This window comes from Pterocles gutturalis, unplaced genomic scaffold (assembly GCF_000699245.1).
Source record: "Pterocles gutturalis isolate BGI_N339 unplaced genomic scaffold, ASM69924v1 scaffold14079, whole genome shotgun sequence".
NCBI lineage: Eukaryota > Metazoa > Chordata > Aves > Pterocliformes > Pteroclidae > Pterocles > Pterocles gutturalis.
Genome location: NW_010130857.1, coordinates 53,663 through 67,256, shown reverse-complemented (window position 1 = coordinate 67,256; position 13,594 = coordinate 53,663). Strand labels below are relative to the sequence as shown.

Genomic DNA, 13,594 nt, shown 5'->3' with positions numbered 1-13,594 from the left:
GAGAAAGAAAAGAAAAAGGAAAGAGAAAGTCTAGCAGTAATAGAGCTGCAAAAACACAGACCTGAGGTAAATGTGCTGGCCTGCAGAGGAGTTGCTGAATGAAACTGCTGATAGTGACTCTTTACAGAACACCTTGCAATGCGTCTTTATATACTAAATTGATTAATCCCAAGATAAAGCACCTCCTGCCCTGCTGTATCTCACACATGCTCCTGTTAGTAGCTCTTCCAGTCCCAGAGGGCAATAATTTCCCCCTGTTTTGCAAAGCCTGACAAATACCACATCAGTAAGACAGACATTATCACCTTTTCCCCCCAGCAGAATTTTAGACCACAATGGGAAGAATAATACCACAAACTACCAGCTTGCCCCAGAATATTTTGTTTAAAATGTTGGTTGACATAAAAGGAAGATCTATTTATCAGTCCCCACTTTCATAAGAAACACAAAAAAGACCAGAGGGTTAGGATTCTGTTGAGCAGAAATTGACGCCGGCTGGTACACAGCTTGTCTTGCATAACACTAAAGACTACTCCAAAAGCACACATAAAATATTAGAAGCCTGGCTGCCTAACTTTAAAAGCAAGAGATAAGTTCCTTATGCATCACTGAAATCTTCAGAAGAACTGCATTTACTTGTATAAGACTGGGGGTGGGAAGGAATGGGAAGGAAAAACGTAAAACACTGATGCAGCTCACCTTGACCTCGATGAAGTCTGGTTTACCCAGGGATATCAAGTCAGCGTAGTCTTTGAGTTCATCCACATTCCAAGCTTTCACCAGTGTCAGCCTATAAACTGTGCGCTGTTGCTGAAATAAAGGAAAAATTACATTAGCAACACACTCTGACACAGGGAGGATGTTCCAGCCTTGCACACAGCCTCAAACAGGAAAAAGAAAAATCATTAATTTATTTCAAGAATGCAGGACCTAAAACAAACCAGACCCAACCCAGGAGTCACCTCATGTATTCTTTTAAAGACAGCTCACCGATGCTGTGGAGCAGCTGAGCTCATCCCAGGCACTTTGTTTTTACAGGAGCTCTAACTTAATGTGAAAATAACCAGGAAGTTTGTCTCTCTTTGATTTGCTTCCCCAGGCATAAAATCTCACCATTAGCTGCTATACAGATATTTTATTTCCTCCAGCTGGATGACCTGGCATTGGTGACTTTTGGACAGGACGAACAAGAATAGACAGACCATTGCCTGCCCCTGCCTGCGAACCCTTCCAGCACATTAGGCATGATATCACAGAGCAAAGGCTCTCCTCCGATCAGTTACACAGAATATTTTATTGGAAGCACAAAGGGACAATTAAAATCACAACCGGGATACATTGAAAATCCCCTGCTTATGACCTAGCCGTATAAAAAGTGCGGTGCAAACCATCAGCAACAAACACAGGAGCTGCAGACTACAAGAGCAGCCCCCACCCCTGGTGACCCCCTGCAGCCCAGCAGCATCCCTGCACGGACCGGTCCTCTCCATCCTGCCGCTGGGCGCCGCAGCTCCTCGTCACACCAGTGCCTCCCCAAGATACCCAGACCTGACTTATTTCTGTGCACAGTGGCAGACAGCACTCAGAGAAGTTTTCATTGGAGTTACTCTGATTTTTCTTCCAAGGGCTGCTCACCAAAGAAGTTACTGGTGACTTCTACTGTCGATATAAGCACTTGGCCGTGGAACAAACTCATTCTCACTCCTTACATCTGCTTCTTTCTATCTTGCCCCTCTCCTGCCCTTCATCTTTCACTAATGTTTTATTTCACTTATCTCTGGAATTTATTTATAGAGCAATCTTCCAGCAAAATTGGGTTTTGAATTAACTAATTTGCCTTCCTTGGCACACTGTAGACTGTAGAACTTGACGAAAGCACCGGTTTAGGCAGAGCGAAAGAGGACCTTAACAAATCCACAGCAACCCAAGGCTCTGCAGCTGGGGCCAGGCTCTGTGCCAAGGCTGGGACTTTGCAGAGCAGTGAGGGCTGGAATCACATTCTCCTGCTCCAGAAAGTCCAGGCTTAGACCCAGGTGGAGTTAAAAGATTCTCCCTCACCTGTGACTCACACCGTTCCCATAGCACAAGGTTACCTGAACTTCAGTGCCGTGGCTGGGAAGCAGTTTATTACATTTTTACCCCAGAAGGATAAGCTGATGAGGAGATCTGCTCCCGAACGGAACTTTCCATCACTAAACCTCAGACCATCTCCCACAGCAATACCTCTGACAGCATCCACTGGCCAGGGGCAAAGCAGGGAGAGACCCCGGGACCCTGAGCCCCACTCCAAGGATACTGAAGAGTTCATGCTATTACCCTTCTCCAGACAAAACCAATACTTCCCAGTCCCCTATCTAGCCACGTTTTACTTCTTCTGAGCCTCTGACCTACATGCCACATAAGTGAAATTTGCCCTCTGCATAAAAATCAAAACATCACTTACCTAACCACCACATTTATATTTTCCACAGGGAGAAAATACAATATTTTCTATACCAGTTTGCTATGGAAACATTCCAGATTATTTACTAACAAATAACTAAAGGACAAAAATGTAAAAACCAGGAGCATTATCTTTGTCTAGCTAACATCCCAACAGAGCAAGGGGCAGGTCTTTGGGGTACACAGGCACAGAGAACTAAACCCAGTGCACGCAGAAGTGTCCCAACAGACTCACTGCCTGTTGCCTGTCATCTTGGGACCCTAAAGCATCAGGTAAACCTCCAAAATTCTCCAGGGAATAAACACAAGCAAGGATTTGATACCTGCAAGGAGTCAGTGTTTTGAGAAAATGAGTGAGAGGTGAAGCTTCTTTTAAAAAAAGTCCGTAGAGAGTAAATTTAAAGAATTATTCAGAGAATGACTACTGAAGGCCAAATATTTCAAGAATTAAAATATCCAGTCTCTGCTTTACATGTAGCTTATAAGCACATATTTAAGAACAAGTGACTGCAGCTCTTATGATTTGAATCAATTGGCAAAAGAAAGGTTCAGGCCAAGAGACAATAGGCAAGTATGAAATCAAGAGTTAATTACTAAAGAGAGAAACAATGGAGGAACCAACACAAAAAATAAACACATCATTTGCTAGGGATTTTTTTTTCCAGAGGGAAAATATCTAACAAGAGGAAAAATTCCAACACGCACATGCCTGTCAATCGTCTGAAGTGATGAGATACCCAATTAATCAAGAAATGTCTCCCCAAAGGTCAGCTCACAGTGGTAAACAAATGTAGGCAGCTTCAAGGCAACAGTAAATAAAAATCATATTTTTAATACCAACCCCTACCAAAGGCTGCTGATCCAGACCCAGTCCGCAGAGACTGGGAGGTCAGGTCTCCAGTGCAATCATCAGAGCGGGGAGTCCACCATGAAGTGAAGCTTTTAGGGGTATTTCTCTTTTTTGGCAGGACGGTTTTGTGCTAAAATCAAGAGCAGATTTGTGGACATTGCTGTCACGCTTAGAAAATGTAGCTTGGCCATGAGCACCCGGTGAGTGGGACAGCGCAGCCCGGTAAATCCAGCACGAGCAGCGTCACCACTGCTGGCTGCACCGTCTGCAGCAGCGGAGGGTATAAAAAGGCAAAAAAAGTAAATAAAATTTCAAACTTAACACAGAGAAATAAAACACAGGAAATCCACTTGTGGGGTGAAAGTCTTAGAAAATCCACTTGATCTTCAGACAGCAGATATTTGTTCTTTGGGGAACTGGAACATGACGTACAGATAACGGGAGACTGGACCAGGCAGAAGCTGGTCTCAAGTGCTGGAATTAAGGGTAGTATTATCAATAGATGCATGGAAAGCTCCTCCAGGCTAATGAAAAATATTCACACATAGCCCACGCGTGCAGTAGATCGACTATGTTTCTTGACAAACTATAGTAGAAGCAATCTATTTTTTAAAAATCCAAGTCTATTCTATTAAAAAGGGATGAAATCAAACAGCAAAGATTAACATACATGATTATGAAATAAGTAACAAATACATACTTGTCACTTTTTCGCCAATCCTCAGCCCTGCTCTTATGGCCATCGCCCGGACTTCTCTCCCCAGGAGAGCTCTCCAGAAGGCAGCACGGAGGAAGGGTTCCTGCTTGTTCTTGCACATGTGGCTCAATCCTCTGCCAATGCAGGAGACAGGGGTCCCCTGGGGTACCTAAACATGGGACTGACCCCTACAGGGCCCTGCTTCCATTTGGGATCACAGGTACAGCCTCCAGCACTTGTCAACTTATTTTATACACGCCTGGTTGTTTCCCAAACGGCCCCTGCAACCACCAGAGCAGATGGGGCAGGTTCAGGGAAGGCCAGGAATTACTGACGGCAACTGGAAGAGCTGTCCTGCTTCCCAGTGGCTGCCACCAGCGCAAAAGGAGGTTGTCATGTGAAAGCTGGTGGTGGTTGTGACATGGAAAGCCAGCACACGGCCACCAACAGCTGTGTCTGGCTCAGAGCTGGGGAACATGCACATAGACATGACCAAAACCCAACCAGACCAGCAAGAATTTTTGCAAACTATAAACATTTGCAAAAAAAAAAAAAAAATAATCCTATGTTGGCAGAGGACATACATGTACAATGACAACCATCAAGCTGTCTGCCAGCCCTCCCTCCCCTTTCCTCTGCTGTCCAAAGCCCAGTAACTTGCCATCTTCTTGCAAGCCAGGGTGAGTGGGGACACCCTCTGCCCAGCAGCTCTGTGCCTGCAAGCGCGGGGACATCTCAGTTCTCCCCTCTATAATCTAAGAAATGGTATTTAGGGGCTAATCCTTCATCACCCTCTGCGCTTTGTTCTTATAACTCTAACAGTTACTTCTCTCTCCCAGTTTGGAACTGGGTAGAGGCATGCAAACACTTTCCCTGTGGAAAAAATATTTATTTTACTCTCATTCTGCATAGAGGACTAAACACAAAATGCCACCAAGAAATGGTCAGAAGCTCAGGCTGAACGCAGAAGGAGTGCTGGCAGAGCTGAGTAAATACAATACTGCAAGAACAGTTTCGCAGAGAGGATGAAACCTTACTGGCTCACTCTTATCACAACATTTTCTAAATGTACTTTCAGTACAATGCTTCAGCGAGTGTTTCTTCTTACAGCGTGAACACCTCCACGAAGGGAGGGGTCTTCTCCTGTTTAAATCTCATTTTTAATACTCTCCAATACACATCCTAGATCATTTTAAAAGTCTAACATTAAAGTTCACGTACTTCATAAAACTCAAACAATGCTCCAAGCACATTAAAAGGGCTTTTCCCCCCACAGGGCAGCACCAACTGACAAGTAATAACTGCAGTTGGGTGTATTATCCATCACTTCAATAATGGAACTATCACAAAAACTGTATTAACAAACCATGACCGGTGGTGAAAGAAACAGGTAAAGGAACTAAAACACTGCCAAAGGGATACAGGAAAAAAAGGTAGAAAAATGAGATATTAATATTGCAACTGAAGGAACCTCTTTCCAGAGGGCAACATCTCTCAAGTGTTGTCTGAGCAGAGAGAAAAGCCATTTTAAAGAAGTGGTAGAAGGGACAGATCAAAATGACTAAAGGCCTAATACCGCAAAATGATGTTATATACAAGTAATCCTTACAGACTGCCGGCAGTACAAAGAGACAATCCTGGTTTATTCATGTATTATTTGTATTTGGTTGTACAATAGGGGCCCAGGAGATCCTCTTATAAGCACTGAAAAACAAGAAATAAGAGCTTAAGCCCTGAGAATTTAGTGATCTAAACCATCAGGATATAAAACCAGACTGCAACGCTTTACACCCTGCGTTTACAAGAAAAGCAACTATTATTTCACTTCAGACAGCCGTCAGAATACCATCAGTGGAAGAGAAAAAGTTAATACAAGCCTTTCAAATGGGTGGAAGTTGAGGGCGTGGTACTGCACCTATTTGATGCCAAAAAGCTCTTCATGCAGACGATCAGCCTCCCAGGAAGGGGCAGTTCTAGGGCCCGGCAGACTGTGCATGCCCATCGGGTGGCAAAGGAAAAGAAGAGATGGGAAAGAAAACAAGAGAAGATGTCCTTGTCAATAAATACCTGGATGGGGGAGTAAAGCGGACAAAGCCAGACTCTCCCCAGCAACACCCAGGGAAAGGACCAGAGGCAGTGGGCAGGGGCTGAGGCACAGAAAATTGCCTTTTTACATGAAATTTCTACAGGAAGGGTGACTGAGCACCAGAAGGGGTGGCTGGGAGAGGTTGAAGAGTCTCCATGCTTGGAGATATCCAGCACTCAACCCACCGAGCTGATCCTGTGTCCTAGTTTTGATCCTGGCTGGCAGCAAAACACAACAGCCGGTCGCTCACCTCTCCCCTTCTCCTGGGGATGAGAGAGAGAATTAAAGGGGTGAAGGGGAAAGAGACTTGTCAATTGAGATAAGAACAATTTAAATAACTAAACTACAATAAAATTGAAAGTAATAATGATAATAATAAAAATCTGAGAACCACTTTGGCCCATACCACACAATGACTTGTTCCCCCAAGTTTTTCAAACCTTACTCTTTGGAGGACACACAAACCACACCAATGCTGGCAGCAGGCTCAAGAGACAGAGATACCGCACTTTCGTTGCATTCTGAAAACTATGTAGCAACTGTCACCCTTTTAAAACAGGGTCCCAAAAAGGCAAGTCATCAGGGGTCAGCTCAGCTTTCTGTTCCCCAAAGACTTGAGGAATGAAGAACCAACCTGGGGAAAAGCGGTATTTTCCCTTTAGGCAAATCCTGATAACATCTTCCCAAGCCACCCCAAAAAGCATCACATCCCTTGAATGCCAGACAGGGCACAAGTCAAAAAACCCAACAAACAAAAAAAAAAAACCAAAAAAACACACACCCAAAAAAACTCAAAACAAAACACATTTAATTAACTGGATCTGAGATCCTGGACTCTCTCTCACTCGGCAAACAAAAAGGCCAAAATTTTTATCTCAAGAGTGTCTCGTGCCCTGGTCCCAGCAACAGCAGTGCCCTGTGGCCAGAGTTCAAAGTCACGATCGAGGCCAGCAGACAGGGATGCGGTTCCTTCTCTCCATCCTCCACAGGGTTGCTGAGACTCGGGTGAAGCCCAAGATGAATGTCCAGGCTGCTGCCCGCTCGCTCCCCTCCAGCAGCTCCCGTGGCCCTCAGAGCAGCACTGACATTTTTACCCATTTCCAGAGTGGTTACATTTTTCTTTTAAACCATCTTAAGTTTTCCCCAGCTCTAAAACATTTGCAAACGAGCATTTTCTGTACGCGTATGTTTCACCGATGGCCAAATCTCAAAGCCAAACCACAGAACACACCCAAGACCGAGACAGAGCCCAGGAGGTGACACTGCTCTCCCTGCATCCGCTGGCCCAGAAGATGTTAATAAAGGATTCACGTGTCAGTTTGACAAAGTGTTCCCTTCTTGCTTCAATAACCAAGAGGGATTGGGGCTTTTTTTTTTTTGTCACTTCTTTTTAATTCCCTCCTCCTCAACATTCATCTTTTCGTAGATCAAATATAATTATTCTTCATAAAACATCTCAGGTCTAATCTCAGGAAGAAGAGGGAGGGGTGAACACGTCAATTGTGCTGCGAAGAGCAGGTTGCTGGATTGATGGATTGAGATGAGTTCAGCTGCGGCAGCGGAGCATCCCCCTTCTCCAGCCACAGCAGGGAGGCAGTGGGAGCACAGCTGGACCTCGTGAGACTGCAGAAGGCTGGGAAAAAGGGCAAGAGCAGACAAACCTCCTCCTCCAAACCATGCATTGAGGTCCTGCAGGACCTTTACCTCGGATCATGTCAGCTGAAACAGCTCTTTTAATACAGCAGAGTAACAACGTCCTACCATTTGAGAGTAAACACATCAAAACCCAGACTTCAACACACTAGCTTGAAGCCAGACATTCTGAACACTCATATACTTTTCTTAGATAAAATAATTTTATTGCTAGAAAATGACACTTCGTTTACAGATGATTCAACACAAATCCATATTTTGCAGCTAATGAAACTCAAGTAACAAAACCAATATTGTCAATAGAAATACTGCTTTGATTAGATGGAAGAAAAAAATCACTCTAGGAGGGAGAAGAAATTACACTGCAGACTCTAAACAAAAACTGCTCTTTCTTGCACAAAACTTCACAGATCCTTTGCAGGTATTGAATAATGACTTCAAAAGCCAGCTTCTTAGTTTCATTAATATTTTTTCTTTCCTTCAACGAAAAGCTCAACTTCCAAACTAACTTCATGACACATTTTTCAGAGCTTTCTAGCTGGCAAGGACCTGCTCTGATCGTAATCCAAATCAGCCTAAATACTGAAACACGTGCAATCCTGCAGCCCGGCACAGCTCCTGGCTCACACGCCGCAGCAGTAGGCAAGCTGCCCTTTCCGAGCGACAGCCCCTGCAAAGGGAGAAGCCATCCTCTCCAGACTCAGTTTCGTTCCCTTGCTCGGGTTATACAACACCTTACTAAGTGAGCGAGTTCCTGAATAAAGATATCAAAGCAATTTTCACACTTGGAAATTGCTTGTCACAGGGATGTGATCAGAAAAAAAACCCAAACCCTGCAGCCAAGGATCTATTCACCATATTCAATATCAGGCATCTTTATCCATAACACTCCATGAAGGATAAAAGATCCAAAACACAGCAAAGGAAATCTCAAACGCTAACAACCCCCAGATTTCACAGCTTTCCAAAGCCTTCCAGTTCAGCCTGGAGACAGATGCTCCGTAAGAGGACAGGAGATCACTTCTGCCTCTCCCAAATCCAGCACTGCGGAGCCTCAGGCTCCCCAAAGCTCTGCCGATGAGCTGGGACACCCATCACAGGAGAACATCATCAGGGAAGGATTCAGTGCCCTTGAAAGGAAAGCAGATTAATCTCTTCTTTTGGCAATCAGGACCCTCCCCTTAAATAAAGGGCTCATCGCTCCACTCGGGCTCATCTATCACTACACAACCAGTCCTGAACACAGGGAATGGAGAAATGACATCCTCCTAAGAGTCACATTGCACACACCTGAGAGCATTCTCCTGGGCAGATTTGCACAGCAGAGAAGTTTGGTGGATTTTTTTGCCTTCAAAGATTAACTCAGCACAGAGCACAAAAGTTTCCAGGCTCCTTTCTTCAGGCTAATACAGTCATTAAAGCAAAAAACCTGAATAGGTTATGCTGCGTAGGTATCTACTAAAACCATACATTGTTCAAGCATTTGCTATTAATACCCCAGTTTAAAGCAAGGTGAGGTTTTGTCTTCATTGCTAAAAAGGTGCATATTACCATGGGATAATTAACACATTAGCTGCTTGGCTGTAAAACCAGAGCAAAGCTCAAGCTTCGATTTGCTAGAAACCTGAGAGTGCTCAACCCCAGCACTTTCCTGCAATTGTAATTCTTTCAGTTTTAACATACTTGTGTGAGAAACAAAATTCTCTCTGTAAACCATTATTATCCTGAGGTGTCTAGCCTGAAAGCCATACAAAATTTCTTATTCTTCTAGAGTCTTGAAAATAAGATGAAAAAAAACTGTCACGAATAATAATTACAAAAACATGAAAGTTGAGTTTTGGTTTGCACCAGTTCTTTTGTTTTAAGACAGAAATCAGTCGACATAGATGTTGTTCTATCGTACAAAATTGGTTTGTAGTGACCAGCTTTGAAATTCTGCCTTGAAAGAGAAGGAAAACGCTGGAGTGAAACAAGCACAGCAGCACTGATTCCCAAGCCAGAATTTTAAACCAGAAAAACCAAAAAACCACAACTGCCTGTTAGCAGTCCTGCTGATATACGAAGCACAAGAATAAGTGAACCAGACTGGAAACCAAGGAGAAAATAAATCAAATTTCATTATCTAACCTTCCTAAACCAGCATCCTAAGTCACATTCCCCTCCATAATCATCCTTCCTGTACTCGCCACCTATTGCTTGTAATCTACTTTATCGCTTCACACTTCAGTAGAAATTAATCAGTTTATTTAGTTAAAAGCCCCTAGAAATAAAGCAAAGTACAACAGCAGCTTTGTTCCAAGACCTAAAAATGTTTTTCTTAAATAAATCCAGAACTATGACTGCTTCTTTATCCATTTTCCATGGACTTGTTTTTAATACACTCTTGTAAATCAGCACCAACAATATTCCAGTGATCTATTTCTTTTCAATATTCCTAGGGCAGTTTCAAGGAATTAAAAGGGAAAAAAAGGCCAACGCAACAACATAACTTAAAATAGAAGACTAGCATTGAAACAGATCATACCAAGTCATCAGCACAAAAACCCCGCTTCAAGCTTGCTGTTAAACAGACCACACAGCCTGATGATATTTCATTTCCTGAGGAAATAGTGTACGTTCAACACCAACCAGCCAGAAAAAGCATTAGCACGAGCCTGGGTAGCGTTCCCACCAAGCCCTGCGCCAAGGAGTTGCTAAAACCCAAGATGGGCTCAAATCTGAGCAGAAAGTGAACTCCTGAAGTAGAAGTGAACTAAAAAAATCCCTGGTTAGAGGACAAAAGCCTTCAGCAACGCTCCAGGTCCCATTGACTTTGCAAGGACTTCAAGCAGAAGTTTGACAGGTGCCGCTCCTGTGAAGGCTCCCAAATATAGGCGAGATCAGGACCTTTTCCGCATGGGTGTCTTCCAATGAAGCGGAGCAGCAGCCCCGCGGGTCGGAGCAGCTGCTGCAGCAGCAGGGACCTGCCATACAGGCACCAAGTGATGAGCACTTTGTCCAGCTCCGGCTGCCGCTCTTCAACATGGAGTAAAGACGAGCACAGGGGCTCAGTCAGCAGCTGACCTGCTCGGCCGCCTTGGCTCCATCCCATCTGCAAAACAGCCCCTTCGCCAAAGAGGTGTAAAATCCAAGAGGATCACTGACTTGCTTTGACCTGACCATAAAATATGATTTTTATTTAAGCAGAGGAGGCACCTCTGCTTTCATCTGGGCCAGCACTTTGTGTGCAAGGTCACAGGACCGGGGTAAACACTCATGTCTGGTCATGTGTGGGGAAGAAAAGAGGCATTCAGAGCCAGTCTGGTGTTGGGGAAGGGCTGAAACCAACCCCTGGGACGTCCCCCAGCCTCCTTTCATCCCACATTCCCCCACAGAGGCATATGCCCCAGCGACAGCTCCGTGCTGTCATGTCCCTCGAGCTCCATGAACCAATATCTCAGGTTTGGCCGCTTGGCCAAAGATGAGGGCAGCCTGTGGTGTGGTGGTCCTGGAGAGACACGATTTCAAACATCTCGATTAAAAGTGCACAACTGTAACCCTGGCAGTGGTTCCAGAGAAGGACAACATTAAGAACAAACTACAGACAAGGAGGGAACCCCAAAGAGAGGGGACAAGGAGGGAAGTAATGGGCAAAATAGCTTAGTCCACAGATTGAGGAACTTAAAGAAAAAAACTCGAATGGCATTCATCCGTGCAAAAAAAGAAAGAGGGATAAGAGCAGTTTAAAAAACAGTCCAGCTTTAGCCAAATGCTTCTGGCTAAAGAATGAACTGAACATTCACCAAAGTTTTTCCAGATCCAACAGAGGAACCCAATCTCCCCCACGTCAGCTGCCAGGTGTTCAGTATTTTTAAGCCATCCCAGCAGCTATTTATACATACAGCTAAAGATTTGGATGCTTCCTTACAGACCTCTGTAGTTGGAAATCTCAGCCAGGAAAACAACATGCCACTGAAATTTTGCAGGGCTCTAAAAGAATATTCCTTAAAATCAGTGTTTTCTGCTCAGCAACAGGGGATACAGGAAGGAAGAATAAACTGCATTTTAAATGATGCTGTAATAATGATGGTTTAAGTGAGCGATTGCAGGATAATGAAAAATGAAGAGACATCATGTCTATAAGGCAAAAAGAGAATCCATGATTTGACAAAATGTCAGCACTTTCATGGGTATAACTCACCGACAGCAGCAGCCAGCAACGCAGAGACGACGGATGTGTGACTAACGGCACAGCACACTGAGCACAGGCTCGGCCAAAGCCTGGGAAGGGGCTATTGTACTTAAGAGAATAAACTGACACTCGTTATCTCGGGAAACAACAAACCAGCAATGCAACTTCAAGAGTCAAACGATGAAAGCAGAGATTAATTCGCCATAAAAACATAATTACCTCATTAAAAATCACTCTCGCAGTCTGCGAAGCAAAGGATTTAGAATATTTTTCTTCGGGGTTTTGTCCAAATCATCTAAAAATAGACATGAAAGCCCCACCACAATTTGCTGAAAATCCTGCCCCTCTCATTTAACAAAGAACAACATAAACAAGGAGTCTGAAATACATTTCTTTCTTATTGATTAAGCAATCCTTGCAAGACTACAGCTTTTGTAAAGTCCTAACTCATGAGTTAGGCTCTAAAGTTACAAACATTATGGAAAAGTAAATAAGCTTTAAACATTTTAACTGGCTATTCTATTAAATAGATGAGCTCCAGCTTGAGCTGGGGACTGAGAGCACTCCTCTATGGTGATGGGGCAGAGCAAGATGTGCCAGGAGACGACACACAGAGAGGGGACATTCCCCATCCGAGCACTCACGGGAACGATGCTCTGTGCGGGCAGGCTTGTGAAACCAGCCCAGGAACGGCACCTGGACGATGCTCTGCAACACGCTTGGGGTTTGGAGATCAATCCTGCTGCAGAAGAGCTGTTTGCCAGGGGCCGCTGTTACCCCCCTCCAAACACTTCTCGCCAGCACTACCTGAGTGTTCAGGTGCAGCACTGGAGCCTTTCAGCAGCTCCTGCAGCCTTTGTATCTGTCTCTTCATTTTGAGCAGTTAGTCTCAGAGCTTTCACCTCAAGGAGCTGGGCTCCTTTCAGTTCCCCCCGATGCACAGCATTTCTCCCTATGGATATTCTCTAGGAAAACGTGAAGAGAATCACCGCTTCAAAGCGGGCAGTGATACTTGAACTCCTCAGCCCCTGCCCCGTCGTTTCCATCTGCTGAGAAAGTTTGCCCCCCTGGCTCCCCCAGCCTCACAGCCAGGTCAGCACCATGGAAGAAAATTTCACCACAAAGCCAGAATGAAATAAATGCAATGAAGCAGACACATGTTTTTCAGGTCTGTAAACAGTTGTATTAGTGCTATGGATCATCAACTCTCCAGTTCCAGGGCTCTTCACCACCTATCCTCTCCACACTACTCTGTTTTCAGAGCTCAGCAGTTAGAGGAGACAATTTACAGTGCATCTAATATCAGTTTCTCCACCAAAGAGATTTATGAGCAGCCAACTGCTCTTCTCAGACAACGAGAAAGGGAGATGCCCAAACTAAGCAGCACTGTAATTCCACCCAACTCTTGCACTTAGAAATGGCTGAAGAAATTCAAGAGAAGCTGAGTCCACCCATCACAAATTGTGTAAAAAATGAAAGATAAGTCATCTTGATTTGCCAGTTTGCTTTGACCTTTCATCACTAATGCAGCCAACTGCTCTTCTCAGACAACGAGAAAGGGAGATGCCCAAACTAAGCAGCACTGTAATTCCACCCAACTCTTGCACTTAGAAATGGCTGAAGAAATTCAAGAGAAGCTGAGTCCACCCATCACAAAGGCCTTAATTGTGTAAAAAATGAAAGATAAAACATCTT

General features: G+C 44.3%; 1 protein-coding gene across 1 annotated transcript in view; it reads right to left on the bottom strand.

The window, feature by feature from the left end:
- Window positions 1-699: 699 nt before the first annotated feature.
- TYW1 (tRNA-yW synthesizing protein 1 homolog (S. cerevisiae)) overlaps window positions 700-13,594 on the bottom strand; it is a gene marked incomplete at its 3' end in the record, with an annotated part of 66,139 nt that continues 53,244 nt past the window's right edge. The window contains 1 exon segment of the mRNA XM_010080385.1: window positions 700-810. Coding sequence (XP_010078687.1) covers window positions 700-810 — 111 coding nt within the window.